The 17,277-nt window shown below is 36.1% G+C and overlaps 1 protein-coding gene across 1 annotated transcript; it reads right to left on the bottom strand.

Moving 5' to 3' along the window:
- Positions 1–15,991: 15,991 nt before the first annotated feature.
- Positions 15,992–17,065, bottom strand: Mos (MOS proto-oncogene, serine/threonine kinase). Its single transcript, XM_010611149.1, has one exon. The coding sequence runs from the start codon at positions 17,063–17,065 to the stop codon at positions 15,992–15,994; it is 1,074 nt and encodes a 357-aa protein (XP_010609451.1).
- Between the last annotated feature and the right edge of the window lie 212 nt (positions 17,066–17,277).

Below are 17,277 nucleotides of genomic sequence, written 5' to 3'. Positions count from 1 at the left end.
ATCCCAACTGATACAATCAGCAACACAATATGATCAAGCACAATCTGGAAACTGACCACCTGTGGTAGTCACTAGTCTATCACCCTTAAACCATTTGAATTAAATGGAAATCAAGAAGCAGTCCAAAACAGATCTACAGTAAACAAACTTTTCAATATAGTATATTTACCATTTAGGATGGGGGCTCAGACAGAGCTAGGATGCAAGTGCCCTGATCTCAGTTAGCTGATGGCAGAACCCCATGATGCAGACTGACCTGAGGTTGCAAGGCCCAGACTGAGTTCCCCAACCTTCTGAATGGTTGAATTCCACACCGTTCTACCACAGGTTTCCCACACCCTTTCTTTAAAGATGTTCAAAGTTAGGAACTCAGAAAAATACCCTTTATGACCACCTGTGCCTCTGCAGAGTGGGTCCAAAGACTGGCACAATCAGGAGGTAGAGGACATCTTTCAAAAGATCTTGAAATTTTTTTCATATACTTGTTGACTATTTGTATATGTTCTTATGTAAAAAATGTCCTTTGCACCCCCCGCCTTTTTTGTACTGGGGATTGCACTTGGTACCTTGCACTTGCAAGGCAAGCAGTAGCACCACTGAGCTAAATTCCTTTGCCCAATTTTAAACCAACCTACTATACAAATACATTGTTGGGTTAGTTATACATATTCTGGATTTTTTTCTTATTGAGGATATAATATGTAAACACACCATATGCTGCCCTTTTATTCCATCCTTTAATGCACAAATATTTCAAGTTCAATGTAATCTCCTTTCTCTGTTTTGGTGTCATGTCCAAGAAATAAATGCCAAATCCCATGTTATGATGTTTTTGCCTTCTGTTTTTTCTAGGAGCTTTATATTTTTATGGCTTTCAATTGGTTCATTAAATAACTAAGTTATTTGATAAAGTAAGTGTTTCACTTCCTTCTTTTGCATACTCATATATAGTTATACCCAACACCATTCCTAAAGAGATCACTCTTTGCTCAGTGGTGTTGGTGCCCTTGTTTTGACCACATACATGAAGGTTTATTTCTGTGCTCTCTATTCTATTCATGGATCTACTTGTCTGTTTTGTCTACTTGTCTCTTTGCCAGCACCACACTGTTTTAATTAGCCTGGCTTTGAAATATGTTTTGAAATCAGGAAATGTGAGTCCTCCCACTTTGCTCTCCTTTTTGACTATTCAAGATCTCTTGAGATTCCCCTTGGATTTTAGAATGCATATATTTCATTTTTTGTTTTTTTTCTCTTTTAATTGAGTTTATTGGTACAACCTAGGTATACAATACAGTTATATTCATCATTGGGATTCTGTACCTTTACATAATAGATCTTGAGTCTCAATTTTTCCCCTTGTCCCTGCCCTCCCTTCACCCCCTCCTCTCCTCCCCATTTACAAACACTTTATTTCCATTTTTTTCAGTTTCTCATATTTTTTTCCTCTCCCTTATTACCTTTCCCCCACCCTTCCTACTTTCCCTACACCTTTAGCCCTTTACTTCCTATTTCACATTATTAATTATCTCATTAGGATCCTGTGTGCTATTATAGTTTTTCACCCCAAAGAAACTATTCGGTATTTCAGTTAAAGAAATCTCTGTATGAGCATTAAAAATAGGGAATCCAAAAATAAAACTAAAAAGGAAAGTAAAAGAGAAAAGGCAATGATGTAACATTAAAATAATCCTTAATTCTGGAGATGAAAATGGTCCCTGAACATATTTAAATTGCTTCTTGCTCTTATAGTCTTATCTTATAGAATGCATATATTTCTATTATTGCAAAAAGATGCCATTAGAATTTTTATAGAGTCTATGGCCATACCACTCTGAGTGTGCCTGATCTTATCTGATCTTGGAAGCTAAGCAGTGTTGGGCTCAGCTAGTACTTGGATGTGAAGATTTTGATAGAAATTGTATTGAATCCATATATTTCTCTGGGCTGTATAGTCTTCTTTATAATACCATTACCCAATCCATAAACATGCAATGTCTTTCCATTTATTTGTGTCTACTTTAACCTCTCTCAGCAATGTTTTATAGTGTTGTACAAGTCTGTCACTTCTTCAGTTAGGTTCATTCTTAAATATTTTATTCTTTCTGATGCTATTGTGAATGAAACTGCTTTCCTATTTTTTCAGATTATTTATTACTAATGTATAGGGATACAAGTTATTTTGTGTGGCCATTTATTTTTCAATAAGTGTTCATAACAAATTCTAGAAAGTACAAAATAAGAAATTTTTTGAAAATAAATATATCCACAATCTTCCAGGCAACTAGCCTCAGAAAAACAAAACTGTCTTCAGCCTTTTTTTCTATATGTTTTAAGGAAATTTTTGTTGAATTTAAAAAGATGCAGTTATAATCACACCAAACAGATAATTTTATATTTTGCTTCATTTGACATCATGGAATGGCCATTTCTATGTCATCCAACTGTTCCAATCTAATTTATTTAACCAATAAGTAAATTAGAAATCATTCTATTCTAATTTTGGACATTTATGTTGTTTCAAATTTTTTCCATAATAAATAGTTTTTAGTGAATATTTCATCAGTTAAAATTCTTATTGTTTAATGTTTCATAGGATAGGTTTCCAGAAGCTTAACTACAGAGTTGATGAATATAAACATTTTTGAGGTTCCTGATGCATTGCCAAACTGTAGCTGCCTTGCAAAATGTTGCAGTAATCTCTGTTGTTACTATCAGTGAATGGAAGATCTTGTTTTACCACAACTTCATTAGCATCAAGAATTATTTGCACACATGGGTATTTTTTAAGACACATTTTTTTAAAGATACCTTCTTTTTCTTTTTCTTTCTTTTTTTTTTTTTTTTCTTTTTTTGGTACCAGGGATTCAACTCTAGACCTTATGGTTACAAGGCAGGCAGTAGAACCACTGAGATAAATCCCCAGCCCTAAGACACCTTATTTTTAATATGCAAATTTTCAAGTACTTGTGGTGTAACATTTTCTTGTTTTTCATGTTTCTTTTCTAACTGTATTTTCTTGACTGTAAAGTGACTTTTCAAGATTTTTGTCCATTTCTCTTCTGGGGCATGATAATTTTTCTTTTCTACTTATTTATGTTCTTCCTATAATAAAAATATGAACCTGTTGTCATATTTCACTAAATATTTTTCTCAGTCCATTGTCTGTATTTTGTTCATATTTTAGTATCCAAAAGTTATCTTTCTTTTTTTGTAATTAAATCTGGCAATTTCTTCTAGTTTTTCCACTGCTTTTTTACTTAGAGTTTCTCTCTTCAATTTTATAATAACTTTTCAATTCTATTTTCTTCCATTTTTACATATGCTCTCTGATCCATCTGGAAATGATTTTGGTGTGTGGTATGTAAAGTATTTATTGAAAAAATATAGTTTTAGTAAAACTAATGGTGGTAGGCTGGAAGTCCTTTGAAAACAGGAAGCATGTTTTATTCACTTGGGTTTCCTTGACTTTCCCAGACAGAAGTGTGAATACACCCCTCCTTGGCTACTGCAGCCCAAGCTGCATTCTAGAAAGATGGGTCCCCACTCTTTCTCTCTGTGCCCTCGCCAACAGGCACAAACCACTGTGACACCTTGCTGGTATGGTGACATCTCTCTCCTTGTCTCTATTTGATACCACCTACCCCTAAGTCTGCGCAATTAGGGGACAAGCTGCTCTTGAGGCTTTTGGCCCCAGCAGCATCCCCTACTGCCTCTTTTATCTTAATGGTTCATACCTACCTCACTTTCCCCATGAATCATTTGTCCTGGAAGGTGCCTCAAAAGATCCCTCCTTCACCCTGAGGGTATTGTGGGATACTTTTGCTGACATTTTCTCCATTTGAATAATTCCTCAGTCAAACAGAAGCCACTGTTTTCTGGTTGCCTTTTAGTGGAGGCATCTGGTGGTGGGGGTGACTATTATTCCAACTTTTTAAGGGTCTGTCCATGAAAATCTTTGAGGGCTTGTACAAATAAAATTCTAATGAGGTCTTTCTGCTGCCCATTCTAATCCCTAAAGTTGTGAGTTCTATTGTAGGCCTGACTCTGGGGCTCTTTTTTTTAAGTTCACAAAAGATGTGAAAATTGAATTTTTATTGCCTAGAGAGCAATCTATACAACAAGGAGAATAATGAATTTAAAGGAAAAAAATTAGAAGCAGTCTCCAAATCTAATTAAAACTTACGCTGGATTGTGGTCCTATTAGAAAACAGAAAAATAAATTGTTGAATGAATCTGTATCCTTTTCACTTGTGGGTGCTAACAAGTATTAAAATAGCCAAAACATGGACAGCAAGGCTAAAAGGGTCAATCCTGAACAACCCACCAATTGCATAATGAAGCCTCAATTAATGTTATATACAAAATTTTCCTACTGATGAATTGTTCTAGCTCAAGTTGTAATAGCAGGAAACTGTGAAATAATTATGAGAAATTATACTCCAGTAGGCTATTCATGATAGTTATACAACCTACCATATAATCTAGCATAACATTGGAGAAGTATGAGAAAAAAAGATTGTTTTGTTTGGACAGGATCTCGATGTGGACAGTCTGGCCTTGAACTCACAGCAGTCCTTCTGCCTCTGCCTCCCAAGTGCTTGGATTACAGGTATGCACCACCATGTCTGGCTTGTATAAAAATTTCTGACGACTTATTCATATTATTTTGTAGTGGAATCCAAAATTTCTCAAGAACTTAAAGATTACTCAGTGTTTGACAAATGTTTGGTCAGGTTGACTGTACAATGTGTTCTAACATGTTTCGCTGTTTCTGAAAGTGGGAAAAATCCACTTTCAGTTCTTAAGTCAGGGAAATTCTGTAACTTGATTCCTCTGTGAGGGGACATGCTTCTGGCACTGGCTGTCATTATTCCCTCAGATTTTTCCTCCTTTCTCTTTACATTTCTTCTGGCTGTGCTCTATTATTCCATAGACTTTTAGGTTTCACTCTTTGTAATATGATGCCCCATTCAGCAGTGTGCAAGAACCTGTCTCACTTTATTTTAGCTTTTCTCAGCTGCTCTGCTTTCTTTAGCTGAATGTGTGGCTTGTTCATCATTTAGGTTTTCCTCTTCTGAGGGAATATGTTTTATAATGATGTGCTTCTAAAGAATGTGTGGGGGGAAAAAGAATGTGTGGGTTTCATGTAATGAATATTTGGTTTAATTTCTTGGATATTATTTGCTTCTTAAAACTCATGTTTCATAGAAAAAGCACACTGAAATGTATTACCTATCTCGTAAGATAGACTCACTTTTTTATTTTTTAATTTTCATCAGTTATACATAATGATTAAAGAGTCAAATAGTTACAACTAGAATCACTTCATTAAAAAGTAAGGCTTTAGGATCCCTCACCAGCTGTTCTGCTTCCTAAACACTTTAAACTCCCTTTGTCTTCTGGTTTTCTAATTCTATCTCAAAACAGTACTTCTTTCTGGATGCTTCTTGCTTTTTTAAAGCATAATTTATTGGCTTCCTTCTTTGGAAAATGAAGATTTAATTTTTTCTTTACTCTTGTCCCTAGTACATCCAGTCATAATTCTCCATTCATCCTTTCTTCATAGCTATGTCATAACTTTGTTTAGAACAGCAAATGTTGCATTATTACGTCAATATAAGGATTTTTTGAATTGTACTATTTCCTAAACTTTTCGCTTGTTTCCCAAGCTGCTTATTTCTCCCAATGTTATTAAATGTTTTATTTCTTTTGTTTTCTTTGTGCTCATTAAGTTAACTTCAAAGTGATTTCAAATTGTGGAAATGTTCTTTCAATCCACTGGAACATAGGCATTTATCCTTTAAGTTTTACTACCTGCTTGAATCTGTGCTGGTACATACTTAACAACTCCTGATCTTCATTCGCTATCACCTTTGGGGGTTCACTTTGTCTCTCTGTTGAGTTGTACCTATTTTTTGGCTCCTGTATCTTCTTTCTTGGCTAATGCTTCTGCTCTACAGAAATATACCCTCAAGTAACTTCCTGAGAAGAGGTGCTTAGGACTAAATTTTTGAGATCATGCTTGTCTGAAAAATTCTTTAGTCAACCTATACATACAATTGATAGTTTGGCTGGGTATAGAATTCTAAATTGGAAATTAATTTCCCTCATAATTCTGGATGTGGTGGCATCCATTTTCTCATACCATCTTTATCTTTTGCATGTAACTTTTTTTTTAATTTCTGGAAGGCTTTAGGACTTTGCCATTGTCCTCAGATTTTAAAGCCTCATGATGATATGCTGCTGTGGTTTAGGTATGATTTCATTATATCTCCAAATGGCCTATTGTAATTGAAGGCTTGACCCACAGTGTAACATGTTGGGAGGTGATGAAACCTTTGGGTGGTAGATACTGGTAGAAGGCTCTTAAGTTATTTGTGTATGTGCCTTTGGAAAGGACTGTGGGGCCTCAGCTTCTCTATCTGATTTCTTACTTGGTGGTGAAAGCTTTTCTTGCACATGTGTGCCTCTCCCATGATGTGATACAAATGAGAAATAAATTGATGCCCGTGCCAAGCTCCTAAACCTTTAAAAATGTGAGCTAAGAAAACCTCTGTACTTCATAAGGAGCCCATCTTAGCTGTTTCTTCATTGTAATGCAATGTTGACTAATATGTATGCCTTCTTAGCATCTGCTTTAATTTACCCTCTCAGCAATCAATACATCCCTTAAAAATTGAAAACTTTTGTTTCTTAAGTGATTCTTTGTTTTTCATTTTTTTTCTTCAGCTTCTACTGTTTGAATATTGGACTTAAACTGACACTTCAAATGTCTTCTCTTTGCTATTTCCAATCACTTTAACTTTTCCTCTGCCTTCTGAAAAATTTCCTTATCTTTACATAATATTTTTAAAATAAAATTTTAATTTATGCAAATGTTTAACTTCTGGGTTTTTGTTGATACAGTTATTATTTTTAAGTAAAATAGAACCTTGCTTTTGTTTTATATAGCCAGCATCGGGTTTTATATATTTCTATTTTATTTATTTATTTATTTATGGTACTGTGGATTGAACTCGGGTCCTTGCACTTGCAAGGCAGGCCACCAAACTGCTGAGCTAAATCCCCAGCTGGGTTTTATATATTTCTGAGGATGATCAAATTTTTTTAAATGTTTTTTTTCATATTTAAGGTTTTATTCTAAAACAAAGTAAGCCTCTGCTTCTATTTAAGAGTATACCACTAAATAGCTGATTGCTTACTCTGAATGTGTGGATGGACATTTCAGAATGAAAAAGTCACTGTAAATTCTTCTGGTGTTTTACTAGGGAACTTCCATTGTCAGTACCTTTAGGTCCGTTTTCTTGGAGTATTCATATTTTCTTGACTGGAGGGTATCTGCTCAGTTGCAAGAGCAAACCAATGCCAAGACTTTGAGCACCTAAGGTTGAACTTCAGTTTCCCCTGCTGTTGGCATAATGAACTTACCAATATCCAAATTTGGGTCCTATATTTTCTGTCATCCTTGTTGTCTTTGTGAGTTAATGCCATAAAATATTAATTTACTGTTAATATTGGGGATTTTAGGAGGGAGCAAAGATAATTTCACCCTTCATAATTCAGTGGAAATGTCAATATTTTCTAAGATTCTTTGTCTGGCAACTTAAGATTTTGAAAATCACTATATCAATATAATGAAATTAGTGCAGATGTCTCTGACTTATGTTTTGACTTTACACTGATGTGAAGGTGAAATTCTATGTTCAGTTAAAATTTGTACTTAAAATCTGAATTTGGATCTTTTCCAGGGCTAATTATATGCAGTACCATATTCTCTCATAATACTAGGGTGGTAGGACATACAGCTCCTAGTCAGCCAGGGACTTTAAGAGGAAACTACCAACTACAGTTTATTGTGCTGCTAAGCTCCAATGGTAAGTAAATGAGATATATTAAATGCATTTTCAACATATGAAAATCTCTCTCTCTCTCTCTCTCTCTCTCTCTCTCTCTCTCTCTCTGGAGATGGAGGAGCAGTGCTGAAGATGGAACCAGGGCCTTGCCTATATTATGCTAGTGAGTTGCATCCCCAATTCAATATACTGTATTTTCAATTTATGGTGAGTTTACTTGGATGTAACCTATCAGGGTATCTGTATCTACAAAATCTTAAAGTTAGTATTGCATGATTGTTCATTGTTTGTGCTGTTGCTTTCCTTTGCTGTGTCTGGTGTTGTCATGAGGATATAATGGATGATGTATGATTTTAAATATACGGATAAGAATTATTTTATGATCAGGCTTATATGAAAGAAAGGAATAAAAACACACTATATTTCTGTTTGCCAGGATGTGACCAATCACGTCTCGGCCTTTTGGCTAAGATTAAGTGATAGGATGTGATCCACATTATATTTCTCACATATCTTTTCCTTTTCAATTACATTATTATAATAAGTAATGTGTTCTATAATAATTTTCTTAATTTTTATGGATTAGATAAAGTAGTTTAAATATTGAAGTAATGAAGCTAAAATTGGGGTATTTCCTGCCACTATCATTATCCCAGGTGGTGGAATGCACATAAAGTGTGGTGGAACCATAGAGGTTCCCCATTACTTCTCTGTGTGACTCTAGGTGAGTTATGTACCCTTCCTGGGCCTGAGATTGCAAAATGAAATAATAATAATTGTTTGTTAGGTTAGTTGTGAATATTTAATTGGATTATATATGCAAAACACAATTCTTGGCACAGAATATTCTCAGTAAATTTCAGCTATGATGATGATGATAAAAATATTTTTTTTTTCTGAGCAGTGAAGAAAGTAATCACAAGAGGGATGAATACTGTAAAGAAGTACAGTACAAGAGGAAAGTTTACTAGAGGGGTGTAATTTAAACTGGGTATGTTTTAGTCTTTCCCTACAAGATCATGACCCTGTCAGCTGCATTCTGCTTTGAACTTGAGAAACTAATCAGTGAGAAACAAGTTTCCTGACACAGCTCAAAGCACATTTACCATGATTCAGTTGAGGGAACTGGATGAAGGGAATGGTTGGTAGTGTGATATGCAGGCTAAAGGAACAGTAGGAAAGTAAATTCAAGTGTGATAAGGCCAACTTGCAGATTGAGGATTCACTTTATGCTTAATGTTTGTTACTATTAATTTTTTGATTAAGCAATACACTGATATGGTTCAAAACTCATGTGAATTACAAGAACATGCAGTGAAAACTCTCATTCATATCCTTCCTTCATGCACATTTTTTTTTACTTACTAGGGATAATAACTTTTATTTTATTTTTGCTTTTCCTTCTAGAGTTCTTAGGCAAATACAAACAAATGCAAACAAATTATTTCCCTTGTTTCACAAAAGAAAACATAGTGTAGCCTAATTAATTACATTAATTACATCTTAATTTTAACTAACTAAAAATAAATCATAAGGATTTTTCATTAACAGTAAAAAGCTTATTCTTTTTGTTCATTTACATAGTGTCTTTTTATATAGATATATCATAATCTAACCTTTTCTTATTAATGGGTATTTATTTACTTTTAATCTTTTGTTCTTACAAAAAATATTGCAATGCACAAACTTGTTCATTTGCCTGTGAGTATATGGACAGGATAAGTTTTCAGAAGTAGAATTATTGCGGCACAAGGCAAGTGATTTTGTAATTTTAATAGATATTACCAAATTATTTTTCTTATAGTTTATTCCAATATGGACTTCTATTAGCAATATCTGAAAGGCCATTTCTCCAGGACTCACCATTTATATTTGCCAAAATTTTAGATTTTTGTCCATCTGTTTTTTGTTTAGAAAGGTAAAACAGGGCAGTTTTAATGATCAGTTCTCATATATACTTTCCCTTATTTCCTTCCATTTTTTTCCTTCCTTCCTTGCTTCCTTCCTTCCTTCTTCCTCAGAGTGGGGTGGAGGTTAGAAATTGAACATTTTACCACTTGAAAAATTTTGTTTTTATATCCTGATCTAAACATGTAGCAATGGACAGATGCAATTAGCCTTGATAGTTTAAACATACCTTTGAATTACCATCAGTATTTCAATATTTGCTTCATGCGCCAGAATTCTGATATATACTAATGGATCATTTCTATTTCTATTTCTATTTCTATTTCTATTTCTATTTCTATTTCTATTTCTGTGAACTAATGATTCATCATTTGGTCTTTTTCTTACCAAATTCTGGGAATTTTTTCTTATATCAGGGAGATTAGCCTTTAAAATTTTTAAAAATTAATTTTATTGGTACATTCAATGTCTACAAATAGTAACTTGCATTGTTGGAAATTTGTACCTTTAGAGATTAGCCTTTTGCTGTGATGTGATGTGAAGTACAAATTCTTGCCTTCAGTTTGTTATTTCTCTTTTGACCATATGTTATGATATGATTATTTTTGTTTCCATGAAGGTTTGTCCCTTTTTGTATTGAAACTGTCAATTGTATCCTGTATAGCTTCATGAAGACTCCCATTGTGATGTTATAAAGAAATTAATTCTTTTCTTCTGCTATGTACTTCTTGTGATTTCATTTTGACATTAAAATCTTTGACCCAAAATATATTCTAATTGTTTGGTGTGATTGTTTGGTGTGAGGTGATGTTTGGTATGACGTGGGGGTTTAACTTTGGTTCCAGTTTGCCACAAAGGTGTTCCAACATAGTATTTTAAATCTATCTTTTCTCTACTTTCTTAAGCCACCTCTAAGACATGTTTACCATATAAAAATTTCCTTTATGTATTTGAGTCTTTCTTTTTACATTCACTTTTGTTTCAGTGGTCCATCTCATCATACATCGTGCTCAGTATTTTCACAATTTAAGTTTTATAATACATACTAACATCTTCTAGAACTAGTGCTTCCTGATTGCTTATCTTTCTGAATTTCCCTGCCTCTTTGTTTTCCATGTAAATTTTACATTCAGCTTGTTTTGTTTCTAACTTAAACCTATTGATAATTTGTAGATTAATTGGAATTGTTTTAAATCTCTAAGTTATTTAAAGAGAATAGCCATGTTTATGGAGAGACTATTTACTTAAGAATATAGTCTTTTCATTTGCTTGAGTCCTCTTCTATATTTTGTAAGAATATTTAAAAATTTTCCCCATAAGCCTTTACACATTTTTTATTAGGCTTTGCCTACTTTCTTTTAATTTTGTAGTTTTTTAATTTTGTAGCTTGAAATAATTTAAATTTAGAGAAATGCTGCAAGAATGATACAAAGATCTCCAAAGTTTTCTTTATTCCACAAAGATATTCCAGTTGTTAAAGTTGACATTGATTTTTCTTATTAAATATAATATAATATGACATAAAATAATATAATTCCTTAGTCTTTCCTCATCTTTTACTACCTTGCTAGTTTTGAAGTATAGAGGCCAGTTTGGGTTGCACATTGTTTCCTCATGATCTGAGATAGGTTGTCCACTGTTCAAAGACCTGCCAGAGAAGGGGTGCTGTGTCCTTCATAGTACATCCTCTCGGGGAGGCACATGATGTCAATTTGTCTTGTGTCTGATGATATTAAGCGTGACTAAAGTATCTATCCATTATCTAGCTACATCACTTGTAAGATAATGTTGGCAATTATCATTATCTTTATTTCTAATTTCATGTATATGTGATTTAAATTCCTGTCAGTCAGCTAGTTGTTTTTTTTAATATTTAACAAACTATTTTATTTATTCATTTGCTAACATGTTCTACTGTGTGTGTGTGTGTGTGTGTGTGTGTGTGTGTGTGTGTGTGTGTTTCTGGAGATTAAACCCCAGGGTGTTCTATCACTGAGCCACATTCCAAGCTCTTTTTATTACTTGCTATGTTGCCCAGGCTGGCCTAGAAATAGTAAAGCTCTTGCCTTAGCCTCCCAAATAGCTCGGATTGCAGGCATAGGGAAACATATCTAGCGTATTCTACTTCTGTCAACTCATTACATCTGCTTTAATTCCTGTTTTTAAATTTCCTGTAGCTTGTGCTCACTCTGGCACCACATATACTAAATATCCTGTAGCTTATTTTTTGTTCTTTCCTTACTTCAGTAAATATGCTAAATTTGTTTTCATTCTTTTTTAAAATTCATATTACTTATACTTGAGACTATGTCTTTGTACCTCCTTTATTTTTATCCCCTTGGTAATAATTCATTAATACTATTAGTAATAATGAAACTAATCATTTTCATTATTCTTAAGAATTCCCCCCGGGGATTTAGCTCAGTGGCTCTGCACCTGCCTCACAAGTGCAAGGTCCTGAGTTGGATCCCCAGTAACACACACACAAAAAGAATTCCTACAGTTTTGATTAGTATTTTCTTTGGACACATACCATAGTTACTTAAGAGTTCTAAAATTTCCACGTAAATTGGCTTTTTATTTTCTAATTTTGTCCAAATTTCAATTTTGTCTCTTTTGTTTTAGATTTAGAATATCGTATTTTTGTTCTATTATTTGCCTGGGTATAATTCCCTTAATTCTAGACAATATCTGTTCACTACTTCTCTGAGCATTGACAGCCTGTATCAATTCACCTCTCCCCTTCCTTCTCTTTTCCACCATAACTTAAGTCAGGGGTATTATTTTTCCTAATATTTATCTGTGAACTATTAAATACACCTTCATCTCTCACTTGATTTGTCAGTCTTGAGTAATGTCCTTTGACTCTTGGCTCTTATTGAGGGAGGAGTCCATGCAATTATTCCACCTTCCATCACAGTGGTCTTTCTACAATTCAAAGATTTCTTTCATCTGCTAATTCCCTTCAAATACGGTGTTTTTGTGGGTTTCTGCTTATAGCCACACCTTCTCCCCCAAAGTAAACTGAGCTCAGGAGGCTTCTAAGCCTCTCTTATATTCCTGATCCACCCACAGCATGACCCTCTCATGTTCCAGAGCTTAGCTTTGCTGCCATTTGCCTGGACCCTCTGTAACATCTTCTCTTCCCTCTTCCTCTACTCATTCTGGGAAGCTCAGCTCTGATGTCGGTCCAGGTGTCTCAGGAGTCCCCCTCCCCCAACTTTTGTACCTCCCATTCTTCTGTTCTCCACTGTAGCCATTTCTGTGGGCCTGAGTCCTGTCAGTGATGGGTCCTTTGTGCCTCCCCATAAGCTTCCCCAAGTATACCGTGCTCTCTTCCCATGGGCTCAGTACAGTCTCTACACATTACTTTATATATTCTAAAGTTTGATTTCTGATTATAAAGTTGACATGTTTTATTCTCCCTGTTTATTTTGTCACTTAGCATGGTTTTCAGGAGAGGGGAAGATATTTGAACCTGAGTTATGACTATTTATTCTGGAATAGATTTTTTCACACCCTTAGTAGGACATCTTTATGCAGCTAGCTCACTGACAGTCTGCTGATGAAGTGTTCAGCATATTTTGAATATCGTCTTTACACATTCAATGGAACCAAACTGACAAATTACATATTTATAAATGTATTTTATTTGAAACTTACCAACACTATGTGGATCACAATCACTATTGCAATAAACAGAGGAGGAATGTTCCTCACCTTGCAATGACATTAGGTCTGATAAGCCTAGCATAAGTCACGAATATGTTTAAAGTGCATTTAATACACCTAACCTACTGAACATTATAGTTTAGCCTCATCTACACTACTCAGAGCACTTACATTAACTTATATTTGGACAAACTCATCTAACCAACACAAGCCTATTTTCTAGTAGTGTTGACTCTCTCCTAATTTACTGAATCAGTTGTCTTTCAGTGTCTACAGGGGATTGGTTCTAGGAACCTCTACAGATACCAGAATCTGTATTTAAGGATGCTCAAGTCTGTTATATAAAATGGCAGAATATATGCGTATAACTTATGCACATTCTCCTATGTTCCTTAAATTATTTGTAGGTTACTTATATGTGATACCATACACAAAGTAAATGCTGGGCAAATAGTGGTTACACCATACTATGTAAGGAACAATGGCAAGAACAAAAGTCTGTACAGATTCAGTACAGATGCAATTTTTTTTCTTGAATAAACTTTTTCTGATCCATGATTGGTTGAATACATAGCTATGAAACTCCTCAGAGGTAGAGAGCTGACTTTAGCAGTATCAAGAAAGCACTGACAACACAGAACACTGCAGAGCATTGATTGTTTCTCTCATGGTCTCCAGGAGGATTGAGGGATGCAGCTCATTGCTGCTACCCATCACAGATAGGGGATATTCCCAGCTAGGGAAAAGATCTAAATTCAAAATTCAAGGTATGGCTTTTCCTGAATACCCATTGCTTTTACACCATCACAAAGTAAACAACTGTAAAAAATCATTGTAAGTCAGAGATTGTATTTATGGGTTTATGGACAGTTTGTTCCTCAAGCTACCTGGTCAGAGTTGGCAGCACTGTGAGTACCATATGGCCATAGACGGCTCCTCTGTTTTCCTTCAGGAACAGTTCTAAGCCATCTTTCACTCTGTGTATCCCTACTCTCAACCACTCTAAACAGAAAAAAGAGAGTTCCCTATATATGAGCTTCCCCAGCCTCCATTTACCTACCACGAGAGTACCTATCATGGCAGTTGTGTTCCATGGTTCCCATCCTGGGAAGAGATGCTCTTTCTCTCCAAGACTAGTCTTTCCAGAATTACTATTTTGCCCCTTCCCTCCTTCCCTTTTAGACATTTACAATTATCTTTGACTTCTTACACAAATAAACTCCCTTCCTTCATTCTAAAACTAAACCAAACATCCAGACACATTTCTGCTTCTCTTGCCTCCTTTTAAGAATTCTGCCTCTCCCTCTTTCCTTCACAATCACATGCACCCTCCACTTGAAGCCTCGCCATGAGCTCTCCTGAGCATTGCACTGGCTTGGTCTGGCCTCCCCACGCACTGACACTGCTGTCACTAAAGAAATTAAAGCTGTCCTCACAACAAGAACCATCTCTTTCTCTAATGCCTCTGCACAGCACCCATTTTTCTTGATAGCTAGAAGAAATAATCTGATTCCATTTATCTGCTGTCCTTTGTCAATTATTTTTTTTTTTTTTTTTTTTTTTTTTTTTTTTTTTTGTACCAGGGATTGAACTCAGGACCTTGCACTTGTGAGACAGGCTGCAACACCACTGTGGTAAATTACAGGTCCCCCCTCCTTTTGTCAAATGTAAATTTCACTATTCCTCAGTGTTACAATTTTTTCCTCATGTCGTATCATCTTTATTTTCTCATCTACTTGTTAGTCCAAATAAATAGGTAAAAGATACCCAGTTTAGATGTATTTTAGCAGCTGGGTTTGGTGGCTCCTGCCTGTAATCCCAATACTCTGGGAGGCTAAAGCAGGAGTATTACAAATTTGAGACCAGCTTGAACAATTTAACAACTTAGTGAGGCCCTATCTTCAAATGAATATAAATAAATAGGACTGGCGATGAAGTTCAGCAAGAAGGCCCTGAGTTTGATCTCCAGTACTCTGAAAAACAAAACAACCCCAAAATGCTTTAGCAAAAATTTCCTACTCCTGACAATGCACACATTTAAAATATTACAAGACATTTAAGGTATTTCTTAAAAAATAAATTTAGTTCAATTTTTGAATTTTATCTGTGAATGTCAATCCCGAAAGAAATTTTCATGGGGGAAGGAGTAGGGGAAAAAAACTAATTTTAAAAAAGATTTTTGTGGATTTATAATTGGATTAAGTAAACTGTTACTGATCTCAATTAAGATAACCAGATATATGCACATATATAGACAATTTTAGCATTTCTGCAAGGCATTCTGTTATGGACAAATTGCTTTTGTTAATATTAAATTTAAACAAGTGCAATACTATAGAACTGTCAAATTAAGCAGATAAGTATAAAGCTGTATTATGGAATAAATTTAGTTACTAACAGTACTACAATTATGAGACTTACCACTCTGCTATCTCTTTTAAAAAGCATTTGCAACAAAAGGAGCTTTTAGCAACTTTATTTTCTAAGAATCCTACAAATATGTTTTCTTCTGCATTTCCACTTCTTTTAAAACAAATAGAAATAAAGACAAAAGCTTATCTGGATACAGGCTTGGAGTCGACTGCAATGAGCTTGTTCAGAGAGCTCAGGTCCTTCAGAAGGAGCTCTGCACTGGGTCGCTGCACAGCCAGGGCCCTCCAGCAGCAATCAATGATACTCTCCAGCCTTTGGCCAAGGACAGAGTCAGTGAAGACAGCTGCTGCCAGGGAGGGACGGAGATTGTGAGCCACCACTGCATAGAGCACGTACTGCTGCTCCCCGGAGTAGGGCACTTCCCGGGTGGTCATTTGCCAGAGAGTGATAGCAAAAGAATAGATGTCGGCTTTTGTCGTTACAGGCTCTCCTTTCAGGAGCTCTGGCGCTTGGTGGGTGTATGTGCCTCCTAGGTGGTAAGGAGGAGTTTGGAAGCATCGCAGATCTTCTAGCTTCTCAGAGCAGCCAAAGTCACCAATTTTACAGACATCCTGCTCACTGATCAAAATGTTCGCCGGCTTCAGGTCCAAGTGCACGATGCTCTGTGAGTGAAGGAAAAGCAGGCCATTTACAACATCTAGGGAATACTTTAGACATTTCCCCAAACATAACTGCTTTCTTTCGCAGTGGTGAGGCTCCCTTGCCTCCTCCTCAAGGTAGCTGGTGGCACCATAGATGACTTGGTGTAAAGTGATGTTGCCCCCAAACTCCATGATTATGGTACCCAGACTATTGGAACCTGTGGGCGTTCGGGTGCTGGCAGCCACAACCCTCACTATGTTGTCGTGATGCAGCCTGGCGATGTTGAGCTCAGCCCAGAAACTCCGCTGGGATGCTCGTAGGTTCTTGGTTTGCTTGCTCACTTGCTTTATGGCCACAGGAACACCATGGTAAGTTGCCTTGTACACTGAACCAAACCCTCCAGTTCCCAACCTGTGTAGCAAGCGCACCTGTTCCCAGTCAATGCAACACCAGGCCAGCCGGCGTGGCAGCCGGGGGGCCCGAGGAGGAGTGTTCCCCAGAAAGAGCTTCCCTGCCTTCCCTGGGAGCTCAGAGGGGCTGCTGCAGGGCCGAGAGTCCACTGATGGGGACAACTCCCTAGGGAGGTAGCGGCCCAGGGCCAGTGGTGAAGGCATCGCACTCCCCACGGGTCAGACAGGGAGAATCTGGTGAGTAAAAGGACCAGGAAATCCTCGGGGGTTTGGAAGCATGGCGGATTACCCCTTCCTCATGCTAGCCCTTTTCTCTTCTTCCTTGTTTTCTCCAAATGAGCTACATCTGTGCTGTCACTCAGCAAGGGTTATCAGATGGGGGAAAATCTGAATGACCTAGACAATCCCTTTCAGAT

This window comes from Fukomys damarensis, unplaced genomic scaffold, assembly GCF_012274545.1.
Source record: "Fukomys damarensis isolate Sample0158 unplaced genomic scaffold, DMR_v1.0_HiC HiC_scaffold_5, whole genome shotgun sequence".
In the NCBI taxonomy this organism is placed as follows: domain Eukaryota; kingdom Metazoa; phylum Chordata; class Mammalia; order Rodentia; family Bathyergidae; genus Fukomys; species Fukomys damarensis.
Note: the sequence above shows the minus strand (reverse complement) of the source record. Positions and strands in the feature narration are given on the sequence as shown.

Excerpts from the sequence above, each read along its gene's own strand:
- Mos (XM_010611149.1), bottom strand. The coding sequence starts at position 17,065 with ATGCCTTCACCACTGGCCCTGGGCCGCTACCTCCCTAGGGAGTTGTCC.